Below are 20,980 nucleotides of genomic sequence, written 5' to 3' on the forward strand. Positions count from 1 at the left end.
ACCACCACCATGCTAAGCTCCGCCTCCTGGAGCACCTGGCCCCTCAGCCGCCCTGCTCCCAGCTTGCTCCGCCTGCCCCGGGGCAGCACCTGTGGGGAGGCAGCGTTTCCACCCAGAAGTACTTTGAGGGGTAGATTTGACACAAGGGAGGAGGAAACCCCAAGTTCCCAGGAGAGTGGAGAGATCCAGAAAGGACCCCTACGCCCCTCCATCCACAGCCTTGATGGGGTGGCTCCCAGGGACAGACGCCTGCAGCCCCTCGGTGGGCAGGGATGGAGTCTCAGCACCCAAGACTCCGGGCTGGATGAGGACTGCAGTGGGCTGCGCCTGGCGCCTCTTCATGCAGTGGGCGGGGCCAAGGTGATGGACCACCTGAGTCTCACCTGGCCCGGAGCAGGCCCTGGACGGCCAGTTCCGAGAGGGCCGCCTGAGAGTGAGTGAGACTGGAGAAGGCGCCACACCCTGCGAGTGAGTGAGAGCTCCCAGTTAGCACTTCGGACGTGTTGGGGGGCTGTTCCACCTCTTCGAAATGGTGACCTCAAGAAGGGGTCTCATCCTTCCTGCCAGCCCGCTGTGATGGTGATGTAGGGAGGCCTGGTAGGGCTCAGGGCTGGGGGCTGCAAAGCCTGTCACTGCCCCACCCCACCCCAGAACCAGGACAAGCCCCACCTGCCCTGAGGGACCCCTTCCCGACCACTGTCCTGTGCCCCAGTCAGCTCCGAAGTGTGGTGCCATCTGTTTTCAACCTGAGCGGCAGACAGGGGTGAAGAGTGGGAGGCGGGGGGTGGGGGCCCGGGGCCCGCCCTGCACTGCAGGGGTCTTGGGGCCCGCCTCCTGGCCTCAGCCTTTGTGGGGCCTCCCTTAGTCACCGTGGGAGCCCTGGGAGGCCTCCCCCGCTCCCAGGAGAACAGTCCGGTGTTTCCGGGGCTCCTGGGTGCTGGGGCCGGGCCTGGCCATCTTCTCCCTGAAGCAGCTCAGCTGGCCCCAGAGCAAACAAAGGAGGCCAGAGGCCGCCCAGGTGCATCCTGGGCAGGAACAAAGGGCCGGGGGCGGAATCTGTCGGCGGAGAGGCCCTCGAGGTCCGGCCGCAGAGTCTGGGCCTGGACGGAAGGAAGGGCGGCCGCCCACAGCCTTCAAAGGCTGCCAGGGCTGGGGGGGACCAGGGTGTGGAGCTGGAAGTCGGGGCCCAACGGGGCATCCCCATTCTATGGGGGGCAGTGACCACATTCGGGGCAGGCCGGTGCCTCTGCCTCTTTGGCCTGGAGGGCAGCCCTAGACCGAGGCACCTGCCCACGGGCCTTCCCTGGCCCACCTGAGGAGAGTTCTCATGGCTGGGGTCTGCAGCGCCTAAGGCTCGTGGTGCCATGGCTGGGGAAGGATGGGGGGCTTGGAGAAGCCACGGGCAGGCCATGTGTGGCCACTCCCAGTCACCCAACCACAGGCACCGGCTCCCCTGGCGACCTGGGCTGGCAGGACCCCCTGCATCCCCTCCCCTCGCCAGGGCTGGCGGAGCTGGGGCTGCAGCTAGCCGGGTCAGCCTGTCGACCCTGCTCCCTGCTCCCTGGGACCCTGAGGAACGAGCTGTGGGGGCTTTGGTGCTGTGACCCTGAGAACCTGGGGGAGGCGCTGTCACCGTGCTTGTGGCCAGGCCACCATGGGGAAGGGGGTGTCCTGGCAGGAAGGGTATGCTCAGGGAATCCAGGGAGCTGAGGATGAGAGACCCCAGGAGGGACCCCCACAGCCCCGCAGGGCCACTGTGGAGACACTGTCCCTTGCGTGTGGAGCGAGGACTGGAGCCCAGGTGGGCAGGAGGGGCTGTCCCTGCCGCAGGAGTCTGACAGCAAGGTGGGGGCCAAGGCCTGGGCGAGGGTCCCCAGCCGGCAGCTCCCGGGCCGCGGTCTGACCCTGGCTCAGCCCAGGAGGTGGCAGGGCAGGAGAGGGGCCTTCGGGAAAGTGTGCATTCAGAAAAATGGGGGCGCCATCCTCCCAACTGGTTTTGGCCCCAGGATTGAACCAGGGAGGCTGCCAGGTGAGGCAGAGTCCCCAGAAGTCAGGGTCACCGCCTGGGCCCCTCCCTGCCCACTCCCCACCCTGCCTTGGGGAGACAGCAGCGGCCCCCACCCGTCCCAGGGCACTGAGCGACCCCTCCACCCTGGGCCTCCTGCGCCGCCTCAGCAGGTTTTAGAAGGTGAGGGTTGCGCCAGCCTTGGCCACCCCCCCCCCCCAACTTGGTCCGCATCCATTCAGATGCACAGGCGGGAGGCAGGGCCCCTGCAGCGGCTCCTGAGGTTATAGGCCAGACTGTTCCCAGTTAGAAGCTTCCAGAACTTGGGTGGGAAGCAGAGGGGGGAATTCCCAGACCAAGGGTTTGAGATCCCCGGGTAGTGCGCGGTGCCCAGGGGACTCCCACTTGATGTCAGGACGCCACCAGGGCTGTGACGACGCGGGGCACGCGGGGAGAGGCACAGGGGGCCCTGGAAGTTGGGGCCGGCTGCCCGGGAGGCGCACTTGGAGCTGACAGCACCACCAGCCGGGGCAATGCTCAGGACCGGGGCTACAGACCCGGGACCCGGCGGGACCTCGACCACCGACCGCGGTAAGGGCGCTGGACTTCACGTCTAACTGGGGAGCCATGGAGAGATGAGGAGCGGGCCCCTGGGCACTGGGGAAGGGGTGACACGGGGCCACCGGCCCGGCCCAGTACTGACTGGCGACGGCGGATGACCAGAGCGGCAGAGGCGGCCCTGGGGTCTCTCGGGGGAGAGGGAGTGCGGGGGTGGGGCCGGGGAGGAGGCCAGAGGAAGGGAAGGGGGTGGGCCCTTGAGGGAGGCGGCCCGGGACAGATGCGAGCCCGGGAGAGCCACGCTGCGGGGCTCTGGCGCGGCCCCGGCCCCTGGTGGCCTCACCCTGCCTGGGCATCGCCTCGGGTCCCGCACTGGCCGCGGTGGCCCCGCGCGGCGGGGCGGGGCGGGGCAGACGCAGCGCGGGTCTCGAAGCCGCCTGCAGGGGGCGCCCGTGAGCGGCGCGGCCGGAGCCGGAGCCCCAGCGGCCGCCGAGACAGCGGGAGCCGGCGCGAGAGCCGCAGGTCAGCGTGGGGAGCGGGGCCGGGGCCCCGGGGGTCCCGGACGGCGCGGGCCCGTCGGAGGCTGCTGGCCAAGAGGGCGGGACGGCTCGGGGCGCCCCGCCGCGCAGACGCTCTCTGTGGCCCCCAGAGCGAGTGCCCGGGTGCGGGGTCCGAGCCCGCCCCGGGCAGCCCCGGCACAGGAGCCGCCCCGGCGCGGTCGGGGCCGGAGTGCGGACCGTCTGAGCGCCCCGGATGGGCCCGGAAGGTGCGCGGCGCTGGGCTGAGAGGGAAGGGGCGCGCGAGTGCGAGGAGGGCGCGGGGCCGGCGTCTGCACCGCGGGGAGCGGCCGTCGGGCCGGCCGGCTCCAATGCGCTCGCTCCGCTGCACCTTCCGGGCGCGGCCCCGGTCTACAGGTGGCCGGGCTGGTGCTGTGGCCGAGGCATCCCGAGCGCCCCAGGCGCGGCGCGGCGGGGCTGGACCGTGGGCCAAGCGGGCATGTTTGCCCTGGGGGTGGTGGGAGGCAGTGGTGGCGGGAACCAGCCTTAGGGGACCCGGGAGGACGGGCGGGGGCGGGCGTGCGCTGAGGACCGGTCCTGGCCGTCCATCGGCTGCCCCGAGTGAGGTAGGAATGGCGGGAATGGTGCCGGCTCTCGAGGGATTTGGCGCAGCTCGGCCCAGGAGGGGCGGCGGGCCCGGCTGCGTTCCGGGCGTTCAGACTTGAGTTTCTCCGACTGCGCCATGGGAAGAAGGGGGTGACCGAGCGCTCCGCGGCGGGAATAGCTGGAGGACCCGTCTCCCGTTTGCCCAGAACCGCGCGGGGAGAGAGCTGGGCCCCTGGAGGAGCAGGTGTTCTGGCCCTTGGAGGAGGCTGAGGCCAGTCCCGTTCCACTGAATCCCGTAGCCCCCTTGGCCTGGGGCTCAGGCCTGCCTTGGCGCTGGCTGGCTTTCCTGGATCCCCGGGTCGTGCACCCTCCGCCAGTGTCCCGTGCCCGGCCAGGGCTGCTCCTGGGTGTCCCCAGCCTGAGGACTGTGGTGGAGAGCCCCTGGGAGCACAGAGCTGCCTCTGCGACCAGTGGGGCTGGGGGTTGAGCCCCCATCTGAAGTCCCTGCAGGTCCGGGGTAGGGGCTTCTCACACGTGTGACCCCTGCTATGGCGTCAGCTCTGGCCTCCCAGAGCCTCTAAGGTCCCCCGGGCCAGTCCCAGCCCCTCCGAGCTGGCCGGGTGCTGGCCCAGGCCAGCCTCTGCTCGCTGCCTGGAGGTGGCCGGGGACAGCCCACACACATCTGGCAGGAGACAGGCTTTGGGCCAGAACTGAGCAGGCAGTGGTCGGCCTCCAGGGCAACCTGACGGGCCAGATTTCCGTGCCGCAAGCTGGCTTCTGGTCTGGTCCCCTGGACTCCCGTGAGGGCTGCCCCACGCCGTTCGCTGCTGCGGGCATGGCGATCCCCCTGATGTGGGGGCTGAGACATCAGGTCCTGGACTGAGCTGAAGCCGGGAGGGAGGGCGGGGGGATGCAGCGGAAGGTGAGCCCTGGAAGCGGTGTGGGCGCAAGCATGTGTCCCGGGGCGGCACGGCCTGCTAAGTTCAGGGCTTGTGTGTCGGCTCGGGGCAGTGACCTCAGCCCCCCAATGCCAGATGAGCCGTGAGGCCTGTTGTCCGATGGTGATGAGAGCAGAGTGGGGAGGATGCATGGTAGGGATGCCAGGGACAGCCGGCTGCACGCTCAGGTGCTGAGGTGATGAAATGGAGGCGCCCGGTCCACGGAAGGGAGGGGTTGCCCTGAGGGACTTAGTGGGAGGTGGTGAGTGGTCAGGAGGTTGCAGGGAGCAGGGGGCTGCAGTGCTCAAGGGATGGGGTGGAGCTGGGGTGCAGAGGGGAGTCCCCAAGACTGCGCCCCTCCTGGGCAGAGCCTGGGGCTCCGGGTGGCAGGAGGGTTTAGTGGGAGACAGGCAGACAGCCTGGAAGTCCTGAGTTCTGCTGGGTGGGGGGTTCTGCTGTTCTTCACCCCAGGGAGGGCGGGACTTGCTCATTCCCAGGGCCACCGCAGTCCTCTCTGCACGGGCTGATTTCTTTGCTAAAACTTCCGTCCACTTCTCTCCCTTTCCCTCCTGGTCCCCCAAGTCTGGACCAAATGTCCCCTTCTTACGAGAAGCCTCCAGGATTGCTTCTGGGCTCACGTCCCTTCCATAAGACCAGCCTCTTTTTAAGATTTTATTTGAGGCAGAGTTGAGAGAGATCGCCCATCGCTGGTTTACTCCCCAGGTGGCTGCAATGGCCGGAGCTGGGCCAGGCTGAAGCCAGGAACCCGGAGCTACTTCTAGGGTTCCTTTGTGGGTGCAGAGGCCCAGGCACTGGGCCATCCTCCGCTGCTTTCCCAGGCACCTTAGCAGGGATCGGAGGTGAAGCAGCCAGGTCTGGAACCTGTGTTCCATATGGGATGGCTGTGTCACAGGCAGCAGCTTAACCACAGCGCTGGCCCCAGGCCTGGCCCGTTTCAGAAGTTGCGGGGCAGGGGCAGGTGCTGTGGCTCCCCCTGTGTGGGTGCTGTCGCTGTGCTGGGGACTGTCACTAGGGAGAAGCCTGAGCCCGACAAGGAGAGGCGAGGGTGCCACTGGGTGTCTCATGTCTCTGAGTGGTCTCTGCAGGCCCTGAGCCTCAGGGGGAGGAGAGCCACTCAGTGGGTGGAGGAGCAATGGCAGGGCGCTGGGGGACTTTGGCCATATTCACTGTCTCCCAGGGGCCCCAGCACTGGGTCCACGTCGCTGCCCTCCTCGGGGTTCCTAGCCATGCCCCCTCGAGCGGCCAGCCTCCCACCAGGGTCTACGTGCTCAGGGTACAACCCCACAGGTGTCACAGCTCCCAGCACCTGCCACCCGTGGGAGATGCAGGTGCTGAGCCTTCCACGTGACGCTGTCTCGTGGGCTGTGCATGTGAGCAGCGCAGGCATGGGCAGGGCCTCAAGCCCATATCTCGAGGAATGTGTGATAGAGCAGGGTGGTCCCCATCTCAGCTGCTCCCCCACTGGGCGGGCACCCGGCCCCTCTGTGTGAGCTGGGGCCTCTCGGAGGGGGTTGGCGGGTGAAGGTGCCTGTTGGGGGCGGTGAGTGGCCACATTTGGCAGGGAATTTGGGGGCTATGGCCTTTCTGGAACGTGGCCTGGACACGTGGGGATGGGAGAGGCCTTTCTGGGCCCCCAGGGAGCTGAGGGACTGAGGTAGGAGCTGTGGCCCTGGAGGTGGAGGCCGCTTCACCTGCTGGCCCAGCGCCTTGCCCACCAGCTGCAGGGTGCTGCCTCTGCACCCCGTTCCTGCCCACATCCTGCCCGAGGAGCTGACAGCAGCAGCCTCGCGGCTGCAGGTGAGAGGTGACGGGCACCGCGGGGCAAACTCTGATGGTTGCTCAATGCCCAGCAGTGCCAGGAGGCACCTGATGCGCTCTGACACCCTTGGGAGGGTCTGGGGGGGGGGGTCCTGGCACCCTGGGCTCGTGGCGGAGTCAGCAGAGGCTTGTGGGGTGGGGGCAGGGGCCCACCTGTCCGTCTTTGCTTGTCGCCCCTCAGCCGTCCTGCTGAACTCCACTAGGCAGAGGTGGGTGCTCTCGGTCTGCCTCTTGTCCCTTGGCCCCCCTCTCTGACCCTCCTGGTGAGGCCCTGTGAGAGCCCCTCAGTGCCGTCTCCGATCCCTGGCTGTCTTTCTCTACCTGCCCGAGGCCTGTCACATCTGCTGTGGCCTTTATGCCAATCCACTTTTCACTTCGGGATTTTAGTTACTCCTTGTCCAGATTCTCCTGTGCTTGTTTTGTTTCTGCTAGTTGATGCCTAAGTTCTCATTCTTGCTTTTGGATGTTATTCCTTTATCTTTGAAGTTCTTTGTCTTTAAAAATTGTGTTTTTACTTCTTGTTTGGGAGGCAGAGACAAGAGATTGGCTTTTCCATCCCGTTGGTTTACTCCCCAAATGCCTGCGATAGCTGGAGCCAGGCCAGGGTGAAGCTGAGCCGGGATTCAGTCTGTCTCCTGTGTGGGTGGCAGAGGCCCACGGCCCTGAGCCATCACCTGCTGCCCAGGGCGTGCAAAAGCAAGCAGCAGTATCAGAAGTGGAGCCAGTCCTCAGAAGCAGGGACTCTGCTGTGAGAGATGGGCCTCCCAAGCTGCGTGTGTGTGCGACATTTGCTTTATGTTGTGATAGAGACGGAGGAGGAAAGAGATTTCCTGGATCACTCCCCAAATGGCTGCGACAGCCGGGACTGTACCAGGCCGCAGCCAGGAGCTCCATCCTGGTCCCCCACGGGTGGCAGGGACTTAGATACTTGAGCCCTCTTGCGCTGCTTTCCCAGGTGTATCATCAGGGAGCCGAATCAGAAGCAGAGCAGCCCGGGGCTCACACCAGCGGCACTGTGAAACGAGACGCTGCCCTCGCAAGCGGAGGCCCAGCCTAGGCCGCCATGACACCGGTCCCCCGGGCAGCGTCTTCACCGCTGTGCCACCTGCCTGCCCCAGAAGCTCCTCCCCGGGAAGTGTTACTAGATTCCCGTCACCTCCTCTTCTTTTGTATTTGTATTTGTGATCTCCTGCTCATCGCTCATCATAGCCTTAACTTTCCTCCTGTGCGTTGTTGTGGTTTGCAGCTCATCTGGCCTGGGAGCTGAGGGCTGGGGAGCACCTGCTCCTCGGGGGTTTCCTGGGCTCTTTCTTCCTTGAGACCCCCCCTCCCCACATCGTGGGCACGGGGCCAGGCTGGGCTGAGCACAGGAGCAGGTGGCATGGAGCTCCCTGTGGACCAGCAGTTGGGGTGGTCCCCGCAGAGTCGGTGCTTGGCAAACTTGTCACCGGAGGATCCTGAGGCCTGAACACAGACCCCTCCGTCCAGCAGGCTCTGGGAGGTGCTGGTGCCAGGGCATGTGTTCAGGGAGCCAGGAGTGGGCCAGGAGATGTGCGGGCTTTAAGTGGAGTTTTAATTAAAGCGGCCAGCAGGCGGGCGCGGCGGTTTGGAGTCTGGACTGCGGAGAACCCTGTGGGGCGGCTCTTTCCAAGAGCCTTGCGCACCTTCGCAGCATGTCTCTGGTTTTTGTAGGACAGTGCACGCCCTCTGCCCCGTCCCAACAAGGGACAGTCATGGAGAAATATCACATTATTAATATTTAATTTCCCCTCCTGGCTAGCAACAGATGACTCAAGGATTAATTAGATAGCGGCAACAACGAAGAATAGGAAATTGCCAGGCCGTGGCCCCGCCCTGGCCCCCTCCCCGGCCACTCCTTCCTGTGGCTCTGGGAGGCTTTGGGAGGGAGGGAAGCCGGAGGAGCCAGGCGGCCTCAGGAAGTCGTCCTGCTGCTGCATCCAGCATGACTCCCCTTGTCCTGGGCTTCCTGATGGTCATGCTCTGTACCTTAGCTTCCTAGGCTCAGAGTGGGGCACAGGCTGATACAGGGTCCTGGCATCCAGGCAGGTAGCCTCTCGGTGAGCACGGGGCTTGGCAGCTCTGCGGTAGCCAGCGGACTGTGTAAGGCCCCAGTTCTTGTTGGTGACACATCAGTAGCTTGAAATTGGCCAAAGTGCGAACATGGACACCTGGCTGAGGCCAGGGCAACCCAGGCAAGAGCCACTGGCCAGCCTGCAGTTGAGCACCTGCCGCCTCCTGGCCCCTCTCTCTGTCATCTGCATGGCTCAGGGCTGGGGAGTGGACTGGTTGGGCAGACAGGCCCTGGCACTGACCATGGGCAGGAGGGTCAGTGCCACCAAGACTGCCAGCCGGCAAGGAGACGGCTTCATGTGCATGGGGAGGATGCTGGTTCCAGTGTTGCTCAGCGGAAGGTGCTTAGGGGAGACCCTAAGAACTGGGGATACACAGGCACCTGTGGCTGCTGGGAGAGCTTTGCTGAACAGTGGTCTGGGTCAGGCCCTTGAAGGCCCATTCCACACTGGGCGTCCTAGATGACATGTGTCAGTCCAGCCCTGGGCACAGGTGCTGGTGGTGTGGGCCCCATCCGCGGAGCTCTAGGGCGGGGGAGCACTGCCCTTCCCTGCCCGCCCCTCCGGCAGAAGCGTTCCACCTTGTCAGCCCCTAGCAGGGCATCAGAGGACGGTCCTGGACAGTGTCACACTGGATACTGACCCCGTCCCGACTATACTGCACGGGCCTGGGCCGGCAGGAGGCTGTGATAGCCTCCAGTGCAGACTCCCAGAGGGCACTAGAGGTGGGAGAGATGGCTCCTCCAGGGCTCACTGGGCCTGGGTGGTCCTGGCTGGACAGTGGCTGCCTGTTCCTGCTGTTGGTGCTGGGCCTGGGAGCCCACCCTGAGGCACCTGGGTGGGAGGCAGACTGGGGCCAGCACCAGCTCTGGCAGCACCTGGTAGACCTGGGCCTTGCCGGCAGCTGGGTGGGCCCCGGGTGATGCTGTTCTGGGCTGTAGGGACCCCATGCGTGTCTGAGGATGGCCCTAAGAGCCTTGGTATGGCCTTGTCTGCGATGTGCTTTGGGAGCAACTGGCTAACAAGTGTCTCCGTCGCTGCTCCCTTAATGGACTTAGTGGGACTCAGGCCTCTCTCTGCCAGGCCCTGGCCTTCTGTCAGGTGCCCCATTGCGAGCTTCCTAGTGGAGAGACTCCTCAGGTGTGGCTGCAGCCCTTGCTTAAGCCACTAACAGCTTTACAGTTAGAAGGAAACTTGGGGTCCATCTATTTCAGCCCTCCTGTCACTTCCTGGGGGAGCGGGTAGGGGCAGCCTGGCCCCTTCAAGGAGACCAGGAACTAGGAGTGACCTCCCGAGGTCACCAGTCCTGCTACACTCACCTGGGGCCGCTGCAAGGCCGTCTCGGCCCCGTGTCCTCAGGGAGGCGATGGCCAGGCTTGAGGGGAGCCCTGGGAATCGGGGCTGGGTTCAGGCCTGCCGGGGAGACCGAGCTTGCTGGTTTTGAGGGGTACCACTAACGCCTCGTGTTTTTAAGACCTCTTGGCGCTGGGGGAGTCCTTTCACACCTGTTATTTCCTTCTCATAGGCTCATGGGTGAAAGGCAGGATGGCCCCCAGGGGTCCTCTGGGTCCAACCTCCTCACGGTACCAGTGGGTAACTGAGGGCCAGAAAGGAAGGAGCGCTCTTGTCCGAGGTCCCCCAGCTCTGAGCACCTGCTTTCTGCTGGGGACCAGACCCGTCAGTCACTCCCTGTCAGCCAGGCAGGGGAGCAGGTGGGGAAGAGGCGTGGGAGGAGGTGGAGGGAGCAGCTTCCTCCAAGGAGGCAGGCAGCTCCAGCACCTGCCCCGCCCAGAGGCGGGGACACCCGGAGGCAGCGGGTTCAGGTTTGTGGTTGCTCTGCTGCTGCAGTGGAGACGGGCTGGTGGCTCCCCGGGGCTCTCCAGGTCAGAGCCCCAGGGTCCCTCTGGTGGGCACTTCCTTCCTGGGAGGGCTTCCTGGGGACGGAGCGGGCCAAGGCTGGCCGAGAGGCTGGCCTGGCAAGAGAAGGTGGCTGAGAGTGGGAGGTCCCGAGAGGTGAGGGGCTTTTCCTGGAGGGAGGGAGTCGGCACTGTGGGGCAGATGGTGAATTCGGGGATCCTGGAGGCTGGCTGGGCTGCCCCAGGAGCTTTGGGAAGCTGAGCGGGGGGAGCCAACTGGAGCGACTAAACTGAGATCTGTTTCCCCTAGAAAAACCAAGAGCCTGGCACTGGCCCTTGGTCCTGGGTGGAAGGGGCGATGACCAAGGGTCTCGCTGAGGGGTGAGAGGGTCGTGGCAGCGCCCAGACAAGGCTCTGCTTGCGGTCCCCCCGTGCCCTCCCTGAGAGGGGTCTGGCAAGGTCTCAGCAGGGTGGGGAGTGACCTTTCTGGGCCGCTGTCCTCTGCAGTAGGGGCCAGAACTCTCCTGCCTCCTGGCTGCGACCACGGCAGACTGGGCAGGGCACGGGGTCGTCCTTGGCCGGACACCAGGCCTGCGGGTGGGGTGGGTCCAGAAGCAGGTGCTTCTTCAAGGTCCTGGGGTGGCGGTGAGCGGCTGGGGCTGCTGCTCATCAGGGCTCTCCCTCTGCAGGTGCCTTGGGAACGCTGAAGCTGAGCTGGCTATGACGCTGCTGCCGGCGCCCCTGCCGAGGGCCTGGTCTGGGGAGACTGGCCGGCATCCGGGAGAGCCGCCCCGACAGCGATGCTCTTGACTCTCCTGTGAGGAAGGGGCTCGGGGGCCTGGGCCCCTGCACCTGGGCTGGGCTGGCCAGGAGCTGGGTGGGCAGACAGCTGGGCTGCAGCTATGGACCGTGAGCTGGCCCGGCCCGCGTCCCCGCTGAGCCTGCCTGTCCGCGGCCGCGCCTACCATGGGCTCCTGGGTGTACATCACGGTGGAGCTGGCCATCGCCGTGCTGGCTGTGTTGGGCAACGTGCTGGTGTGCTGGGCTGTGTGGCTCAACAGCAACCTGCAGAACGTCACCAACTACTTTGTGGTGTCGCTGGCGGCAGCCGACATTGCCGTGGGCGTGCTTGCCATCCCCTTCGCCATCACCATCAGCACCGGGTTCTGCGCCGCCTGCCACGGCTGCCTCTTCATCGCCTGCTTCGTCCTGGTCCTCACTCAGAGCTCCATCTTCAGCCTGCTGGCCATCGCCATTGACCGCTACATCGCCATCCGCATCCCGCTGCGGTGAGCTGGGGCCTGGGCCGGGGTGTACACTCACGTGCAGGCTGCGTGGGGCCGGGATGAGCCCAAGCTCCATCTGGAGCTGCCCAGGGCTGAACAGCTCCTTGGGCACAGTGCACCCTGGTCCTCCTGAGCTCTAGGCTGCGCGGCTGAGGCCACCCACATTTGCAGAGGGTGGCCTGGGCCTAGGCATCATGTGAGGGAAGCAGACAGGGCCTGGTGACCTGTGTGTGACCCATGGGGACATCTGGGCATCATTCATGCACTAGCAAAACTCCCTGCGTGATGCTGGAGTGGGTGGAACCACAGGCTCCAGAGCTAGAGGCCTGCCCCCAGCGCCTCGGTCAGCCTCAGAAGGGCGCATTAGGAAAGTGACCCCGAGAGGGGAAGTGACTTGGCTGGACGCCACAATGAGTCACTGGGACCTACATGAAGATTCTCGTGTTCCCCAGGTCACCCAGGACGCAGGCTGCAGGCTCAGGGACTGGCTGTGGGAGGGGTTTCACGGTGGTTGTGTAAATGAAGACTTTCCTGGAAGCTGAGCTTCCTTGGAGGGGAAGCTAGAACGTGTGCCGCTCCCCTGGGGACCTGGGGGCCCCGGGCAGCTGCAGACCCTGAGAGGGGAAATCGACCAGATAGTGGGAGTGCTCGCCAATGGAGGGGGCCCCATCGGAGGGGCTGTGGGCGCCTCGGCAGGGAGGAGGACCAGGCTCGAGGAGCAGTGGAAACTGAGTGTCAGACACAAGGGGCCCCTTCTGGGTGGAAAAATGAAGTTCAGAGAGCCACAGCAGCTTTGTCAGGGCCACAGAAGTTGGTAGCGGAGCCGAGGCAAGGTCTGGGAAGGAATGTGGCCTGATACCCACTGTGTCTTCAGTCTTTGGGGGAACAGCCTTGGGTGGCCCCAGTCTCCCAGAGGTTGTTCCAGGTACCCATGCCTGTCACCAGGGTCTCACGGGGAAGGAGACATCCACAGCCGGCTGCCCTGTCAGATGCTCTGCATCTCGGGAGGGCCTGGAGCCCTCAGTAATGAGCAGGGGCCGAGACAGCTGTCTGTCTCCCAAGACTGTGTCTAGGGACAACCTTGGCCCCCTCTGCCCCCATCCCTTGCTCCCTGGCAGAACAGGGTCCAGTGCCAGCTCTGAATGCCAAGGCCTAGGAAGGGGGTCTATCTGTGAGTCCCGGGCTGGCCAGAGTAGATGCCTGGAGGCCACCTCGGGCCTGGCTGGGCCCATGTACTCGTGGCAACACCGAGGAAGCAGGGGCCTGGCTGTTTCTTCTCTGATTCAAAGGCAGCACCGTGCTAGGCTGAGATTGGGCTGCTGTCCTAAGTTGATGGACCTCAGCTTTTTTTTTTTTTTTTTTTAAGGCAGGGGAGGGAGGGAGGGCAATCTCTCCCTTTCCTTGTTTTCTGAGTTGAGAGAACGAATCCTTGATGCAGAATGGGATGCGCTCTGTGGCCACGGAGGGTTAGCTGTCCCCTCAAGGCCCACCTCCTCATCTAGAGAGCTCACAGAACTGGTGTGAGGACCCCTGAGGAGGGCAGCAGAGTGGGGATTCAGTTCTTTCTTAAGCCACTGGAGGCTTGGAGCCCTGGGCCTGACCCCTCACACACACACACCCTCCCCACCCTCCCCCACCCGATCTGCACGTCTGAATCCCGTGACCTCCAGAGCCGGCCTCGGGCCATCCGAGCCGTGCTCGGCGAGGCCTCTGCTGGGCTGATGACCGTTCTCGTCCCCACCGGCAGAGTGGTCGGAGGCTGAAGGGTGTGCGAGCAGTGTCTTCATCCTCACAGCGCGGCACTGTGGCTGGGCAACGTGATGACCCTCCTGTCTCCCTGTGTGGATGGATTCCTGGCCCTCAGGTCCCCTCCCTTTTCTGGGCACCCAGAGGTGGCCATGTGGGGGCTCCTGAGGATGAGCGGAGATGTGGAAGAACTCGGAGGCTCTGGCTGGCTGACTCCCTCATGGCTCGGAGCCCGGCCTCTGTCCTCTGCTCCACTGGGAAAGGCCCACCCTGAGAGATGCCTTAGAGGCCTAGCCCCAGGCCTGCACTACCCACCGGTATTTTGGGGATTCAACTTTAGAACAATCCGTCTGCTCTCCCATGTGCAGGGGACCTGTTGGGCTGGGGCAGGGCTTCCCGGAGGGAGCCAGGCCTGAGCTGAGGCTGGGAATCCCAGGGCTAGTGACACAGACTTCTACCGGGGACTTTTGTACCATGGCCTCCTGTCTCTCACACTGGTCTCCGCTGGTGCCAAGGACGGAGGTCCTTTGTGGTGACCTGCGCTGACTTTGGAGGGGTGGGCTGGGCAGGATGTTGGTGGCATGTGGTTAGGGGCAGCGGCCCTGAGGCAGAGTGAGCCTGTGGGCACTGAGCCAAGGAGAGGTGGCTGGGCTGCCAGGTGACAGATGGACTGGGCAGCCAGGGAGGGTGTGAGGAGTTAGGTTTTCCTTGTGGGTCACCAACTCTTCTGGAAGACTTACAAAAGCTGCAGCCTCTCCTCAGAGAAACAAAATCCTACCTAGCATCATGGGTATAAAAGGGTACTTTTAAAAGGTTGTGGGAAAATGAATTAAAAAAAATACTTATTTGAAAGGCAGAGTTGTAGAGGCAAGGTCTTCCATCCATTGGGTCACTCCCCAGATGGCTGCAACAGCCAGAGCTGTGCCACTCCGAAGCCAAGAGCTTCTGCTGGGTCTCCCACGTGGGTGCAGGGGCCCAAGCACTTGGGCCATCTTCCACTGCTTTTCTAGGCCATAGCAGAGAGCTGGATTGGAAGTGGAGCAGCTGGGACTCAAACCAGAGCCCAGATGGGATGCCGGCACTGCAGGCGGCGGCTTTACCCACTATGCCACAGCACCAGCCCTGGGAAAATGAATTTAAAAGATAATTTTAGGGGCTGGTGTTGAAGGTTAAGCTGCCACTTGGCTTGTGACCTTGGCATCCCATATCAGAGTGCTGGTTTGAGTCCCAGCATCTCCACTTCTAATCCAGCTCCCTGCTATGGCCTGGAAAGCCATAGTGCTTGGGCCCCTGTGCCAAGTGGGAGACTCAGAAGGACTTTCCAGCTTCTGGCTTCAGCCAGGCCCAGCCTTGGCTGTTGTAGACTTTTGGGAAGTGAACCAGTGAATGGAAGACTTATATCTCTCTCTCCCCTGCCTCTCTTTCTCTTTTGTTCTGCCTTTTAAATATTTTTTTGAAAATATACTTTGATGGGCTGGCACCGCAGCTCACTTGGCTAATCTTCCGCCTGCAGCACCGGCACCCCAGGTTCTAGTCCCGGTTGGGGCGCTGGATTCTGTCCCTATTGCTCCTCTTCCAGTCCAGCTCTCTGCTGTGGCCTGGGAAGGCAGTGGAGGATGGCCCAAGTGCTTGGGCCCTGCACCCACATGGGAGACCAGGAGGAAGCACCTGGCTCCTGGCTTCGGATCAGCGCAGTGCGCCAGCCATGGCGGCCATTTGGGGGGATGAACCAATGGAAAGGAAGACCTTTCTTTCTTTCTCTCTCTCTCTCTCTCTCTGTCTAAATCTGCCTGTCAAAAAAAAAATATATATATATATATTTTGATGCAAAAAATCATTTAAATCCATGCATAGTTTTTTCATAATATGAATTTTCCACAAATTTTTTGATAATGCATTATATGCATGGATTTCAAAATGTTTTACACCAAAATAAACATCTTTTAGTTCAATTTCCATGACTTTTTTGAATTACTCTCATTCTTGGACCATAGGGTGAGTTCCCAATATCAGAGGAATTTTTTTAGGAAGGGTGGTCCAGGGCCTGTGACCTGTGACCTGCCGGTGCAGGTATGGGGCTCGCAGGGGCTCTGGCACCTGTGTGCTGTGACACCTCTCAGCTCCATGGAACCAGATGCAGTGCTCGAATGGCCTACCTCGGGCGTCCAGGAGGCCAGGGTGAAACTGTGTGACACACAGCCCAGGCCTTGGGCTGCCCAGCTCCCTGGGCCCCCGGATCTAGAGCTCTCAGCCTCAGGAGGTTTCTTTTGAAAATCAGAATTGATCTGTTTGATATTTTTAATACATGTGTGTGTGTGCTGAAACACTGAGAAGGCAGGCAGTGACAGCTGTCCCCGTGCTCCCTGGTGGAAGGCCGGGTTAGGACTCCCATCAGGGACGTCCCCTGCGCTCCTGGACCAGTGCTTTTCAGGGATGTTTTGTTCCTGTCCCCACAAGGGGCTTTCCTTGTAGTATAAGGCTCCCCGTCATGGGCTCCCTTCTCTGCAGAAGTCAGCAACTGGATGACCCAGGGGCTTCCACATTGTGTTCCTAGAACCCATCCCGGCTCACCAGTTCGCTAAGTACCAATGAAGCTGCACTCTCCTGCGGCAGCCGCACCACTCTGGCTGCTGCAGCGGAGCTGAAAGTCCACCAGGGCAGCCGGCCCGGGGCCAGGAGCTCCACACCATCCCCGTGACCGGGCGCCTCAGCGGATCGCCTCAAGCACCAGGAAGCCAGCCCACCTGCGGCAGCCCACTTCTCCCACCCACAGCTCCGCTGGGGAGCTCTTGCCACAGCCCGCCTCCCTGCAGTCTCCACGCCTGATTCTTTGGGGCAGTGCTCCCCAGTCTGGGGTTCTCTGTTCCATTTTCACAAAGGAGGCTTAGCGAGCCAAAGTGAGAGAATGTTGCTGTTTACAGAAATGCACCAGGGCTGCAACCCAGGGAAGAACATTCTCTTAGGAAAGTGTCAGAATTACTGCAGTCCCATTCACTGAGGAACGACGTGAGGAACTCTTTGTAGAGTGCCCGGAATAGTGCCTGGCTCAGGGCACTGCTATGGCGGGGTATTAGATGGAGGGGTGGACGCCTGCAGCATCACACGGGAGACAGGACAGGGCTTGGCACAGACAAGTAAGCCCGGGCCCCTCCTCCTCCTGAGGCCCTGCTGCAGGTGACCTGGCCCCTGCCTGCGTAGTGACTGGATTCAGAATTGACAAACTCACCATGGCCTGAGTTGCCTCTGGGTTCCACGGAATGTCCACATCAACTCCATTCCTCTCCTTGGGTCTTAGTATCCCCATCTGTAAAAAACCACCAGAACTTTAAACCCTGGGAGACTTTACCTGGAAAATCAGCTTCCCAGCCCCTCTGAGGCCTGGCAGCCCTGGGCGCACACTCTGCATAGCGGCTAAGACAGGGAAAGCGCCTGTCAGCCTGGCTCATGTGTTTGCCGCCCATGGGCTGCGTCATTTCTGTAGATGTGTCACATTCTGGAGTTCAGTAAACTGTGTGTGATCCTTGGCGCCTACTGTAGTCCCTGTCGCAGAGGAAGCAGGAGAGCCTCTCTGGATGTGAAGAGTGGAACCTGCTTCCACCAGCTGGCAAAAAGGCTGGTCGGGACCGTGTTCCTAAGCCAGGGAGACATCATTCTCTCTGCTGCTTCTCTGGGGCTGAGGTCTGCTCCTGGCTGGCAGATCGAGTCCCGCTCCACGCTGGAGCCTGGGGATCGGCGGCCTTGCCTTACCTGGTCTCAAGGGCCCTGAGTGCACGCGGGAAGATCCCTTGCCCTTCTGGATTGGTGTCGAGGCTGCCACCTAGTTACTAAGACACAATCATCCCATTTCTCTGCAGAGGGCTGGGCTGGGTTGGAGGCCTCCATCCCTCCCATATCCCCCTGTGCAGTCTCTCCTTGGGGACTCCTGGAGACCCCCAAGTTGGGTGGGAAGAAATAGCCTGGAGCACAAAGCTCTGATCTGGCTGGTTTTGCCCCCAGTCCAACTCGCACTCTCTGAGGGGAGGCCTGTTGTAGCATCAGCCAGATTAACCAACAGGGAGGCGAGATTTCCTCTCTTCCCCCTCAAACTCATTAATTCCCTCATCACAGACTAAGTCTTAGGACCACTGCTAAGACTAACAGTCACCTGACCATTTGCACAGTGGCGTCCATCTCCAGGACGCCCCCTGCCTCCCAGCAATCAGACTGAAGCAGAAACTCTAAGGCCTCACAGCCAGTACATAGGGCACTGGGGGGCCACTCTGGCCGTGCCTATCCTGGTTTCTCAGACCTCTGATGCTGGTATCCTCTCCCCAGGTACAATGGCTTGGTGACTGGCACACGGGCCAAGGGCATCATTGCCATCTGCTGGGTGCTGTCATTTGCCATCGGCCTGACGCCCATGCTGGGCTGGAACAACTGCGGCCAGCCGAGGGAGGGCCGAAACCACTCGCAGGGCTGCGGGGCGGGCCAGGTGGCCTGCCTCTTTGAGGACGTGGTCCCCATGAACTACATGGTGTACTACAACTTCTTCGCCTGCGTGCTGCTGCCCCTGCTGCTCATGCTGGGCATCTACCTGCGCATCTTCCTGGCTGCCCGGCGCCAGCTGAAGCAGATGGAGAGCCAGCCCCTGCCGGGGGAGCGCACCCGGTCCACGCTGCAGAAGGAGGTGCACGCCGCCAAGTCGCTGGCCATCATCGTGGGGCTCTTTGCCCTCTGCTGGCTGCCCCTGCACATCATCAACTGCTTCACCCTCTTCTGCCCCGAGTGCAGCCACGCCCCTCTCTGGCTCATGTACCTGGCCATTGTCCTCTCCCACAGCAACTCTGTCGTGAACCCCTTCATCTACGCCTACCGGATCCGTGAGTTCCGCCAGACCTTCCGCAAGATCATCCGCAGCCACGTCCTGCGGCGGCAGGACCCCTTCAAGGCGGGCGGCACCAGTGCACGGGCCCTGGCTGCTCACGGCAGTGACGGGGAGCACGTCAGTCTTCGACTGAACGGCCACCCGCCGGGGCTGTGGGCCAATGGCAGCGCTCCCCATCCTCAACGTCGGCCCAACGGCTATGCCCTGGGGCTGGGGAGCACAGGAGGCGCCCGAGCTTCCCACAGGGACGTGAGCCTCCCAGACGTGGAGCTCCTCGGCCAGGAGCGTAAGAGCATGTGCCCGGAGTCCCCCGGCCTCGAGGAGCCCCTGGCCCAGGATGGCGCGGGAGTGTCCTGAGTGTCCCCAGGAAGGGGATCTCGATCTTCCTGCTTGGCTGGACCAGTCACACGGGGAAAGAGAAGCATGGGTGAGCCAAGAGACCCTGTGGCTGGCCGGCTCCCCCCTGGACTGAGGAGGGCGCCCCGGGCTGGAGCAGCATGAGACCAGCAGGGAGGGTGCCGGTTCTGAGGAAGCAGGCGTCTTGTGCTGGGGGGCCCCCGAGCCAGGCCAGGGCCAAAGCACCAGCAGCACCTTGGCTGGGCAGGGCCCAGCCAGCCCCTCCCACCAAGCATCTGGAAGCCACAGGTGTCCGCAGAGCACCCTGCCCTGGTCCTGAAACTGGGGAGTGGCTCCAGCAGCTCCCCTTCCCCAACACACACCCCCTACTCTCCCCGGACTTTGCTAGGGTGTCAGAGCTGCTGGCCTGGATGTGGCATTTGCCTATTTTTTTTTTTTCCAAGAGAAAATGTAAGTGTGAGGAAATCCCTTTTATTTTATTACCATCCTCTCCCCCGCTGCTGGGTCTGCTGGTCCTGCTGCTATCCTGGAACAGGGAACCTCAGGCAGCTCCCCCCACCCCCGGCTACCCTGAGCTGCCACACACTTCTCAGTCCCAGGGCCACCTCTTGGGGTGACAGAGCTGGGCCGGAGGACAGGGAGTTGTAGCAGGAACGCGGCTCAGGCCCTAGGGGAGAGGCTGGGACTGGCAAGCTAAGGGCATGTGCCTGGGTCACTCGGAGCTGTCCAGCTAGTGGCCCTGGCTGACTGCCTTTCCTCTAAAGGGAATGTTGTTTTTGTCAGATAAAATAAAAATGAGCCACATTGTGTTTTAAGCTTGTCCAATGAGGATGGTGTGTGAGTCCTTTCCCTGCTCCATAGCCAGGCCTGGTGCACAGGGGTGTATGTGTGTGTGAACTCCGTGTGAGAGCATGTGTGTGTGTGTGTAGTCAGGACACTGCCTGCCTGGGCTCCCATCCTCGGAGGGGACAGGCTGCCTGCCTGTGCCGGAATCCACATGCCCGTGGGAGGCGTCTCCAGGGGATGAGGAGGAGGGAAACCCGCTGCAGCTCCCGACCAGAGTTGGTGTGGGAGCCACTCCCCAGCCCGCTACCTTTGGCATCTGGAGCGGACATCTTGCTCGGTTATCTTCTCAGCGCCAAGCCGCTCGCCCCACCCCAGCTGCCAGGCCACAGAGGTATCTGCAAACAGATCTAGGCTGGGGCTAAACTGCCTTCTAAGTCATTCCTCTCAGAAACCTGCAGGGAACGGCTTTTTCTTGTGGTTTCTTCCTGCGAGGCTGGTCTCTGGGGCACCCTGCCTGAAGGGGAGGAAGGGGAGGAGTCTGAAGTGCAGGGCCAGTTGGCAACCCACCTCTGCTTGCCCTGGGAAGGGGTCTGAGAGCAGGGGCGGGCCAGGTGGTCTCTCAGGATGGGCCTTGGGAAAGGAGTGCCAGAACCTAGGTAATCCTCACACAGCCCCGAGTTAAAAATGATGAATAAACTCAGATTAAGTCCACGTCCCAGGTCACATAGCTAGTAAGCAACAAAAGTGAGGTTCAAACCCAGATCTGACTGCAAAAGCCATGTGCCTTCCCCCCCTCTTTACATTAACTTACGGACTATTTCAATCAAACTGAAAATTATGAAATAGACGCCTATCCCCACTCTGCTTAAGAAAGGAAACGTGGTGACTACAGCTGACGCATCTGACCTCTCCCTGTGCCCCTACCCTGCTTCCTGTGCCTGGGAACAACCATCTTCCTGAATTTCATTTTGTTCCACTACACATCTGCACACTGTCACCACAGAGGAGCCGATGGGAGAAACATCTCGGAAGCTTTGAGCAGTACGAGGCCTGGGCCCCGTGCCTGAAACAGGATTCCCTAGCCTGCTACGCGCAGCCAGGGTTAGGGGCCAGGTACAAGGGCAGAGTCCATGAGCTGGCCCACAGCACCCTCTCTCCTACATACTCGGGGTCTGTACTGGCTATGGGCTAAGGGCAGCATGGTGATCTGGACTGGGCCTGCAAGGGCCAAGAGCGAGGCTGCTGTTGACCCTTAAGAGAACCACAAAGGTAGGGCAGACAGACCTCATCCCTCCAACTTTCTCTGAGCTCTTTTGGGAACCCAGGTTTGGGTGTATGATTTGAGGTTGGGGAAGGCAGAGCCAAGGGCTTAGAAGAGAAAGGGTTCTGGGTGTTAAGTATGCTCCGTCCAAGTCCTCCGAGGGCCATCCCTCCTCAGGTCCCCGGGGCCCAGTGCCACTCATACCCCAGCCCTGTAGAGGCTTCCATTGTGAGCAGGCCTCTCAAGTACACGCACGTGTGCAGACATGAGCACATGTCATTTCTCTGACTG

The 20,980-nt window shown here is 62.2% G+C and overlaps 1 protein-coding gene and 1 long non-coding RNA gene across 9 annotated transcripts in view; one reads left to right on the top strand and one right to left on the bottom strand.

Annotated features, from left to right (window-relative positions):
• Nucleotides 1–298: 298 nt before the first annotated feature.
• ADORA2A (adenosine A2a receptor) lies at nt 299–19,462 on the top strand. 8 transcript variants are annotated; one of them, XM_089323631.1, is made up of 4 exons: nt 299–468; nt 2,421–2,596; nt 11,079–11,678; nt 17,736–19,462. In XM_089323631.1, the coding sequence occupies exons 3-4, from the start codon at nt 11,356–11,358 to the stop codon at nt 18,640–18,642; spliced, it is 1,230 nt and encodes a 409-aa protein (XP_089179757.1). In that variant the 5' UTR covers nt 299–468; nt 2,421–2,596; nt 11,079–11,355; the 3' UTR covers nt 18,643–19,462. The 8 variants fall into 8 exon arrangements, with proteins under 8 accessions (XP_089179757.1, XP_051693032.1, XP_089179756.1 ...); XM_051837072.3 differs by having other exon boundaries at nt 2,432–2,596; XM_089323630.1 differs by lacking the exon at nt 2,421–2,596.
• The window catches only part of LOC127488328 (uncharacterized), a 66,501-nt gene continuing 61,838 nt past the window's right edge, over nt 16,318–20,980 (bottom strand). Inside the window, exon 3 of the long non-coding RNA XR_007916002.3 lies at nt 16,318–16,725. This is a non-coding gene — a long non-coding RNA (uncharacterized LOC127488328). The remainder of the gene's footprint in view (nt 16,726–20,980) is intronic.

The sequence above is a fragment of the Oryctolagus cuniculus genome, chromosome 21 (genome assembly GCF_051225735.1).
Source record: "Oryctolagus cuniculus isolate XC-2025 breed Fujian yellow rabbit chromosome 21, ASM5122573v1, whole genome shotgun sequence".
NCBI classification, from domain to species: Eukaryota; Metazoa; Chordata; class Mammalia; order Lagomorpha; family Leporidae; genus Oryctolagus; species Oryctolagus cuniculus.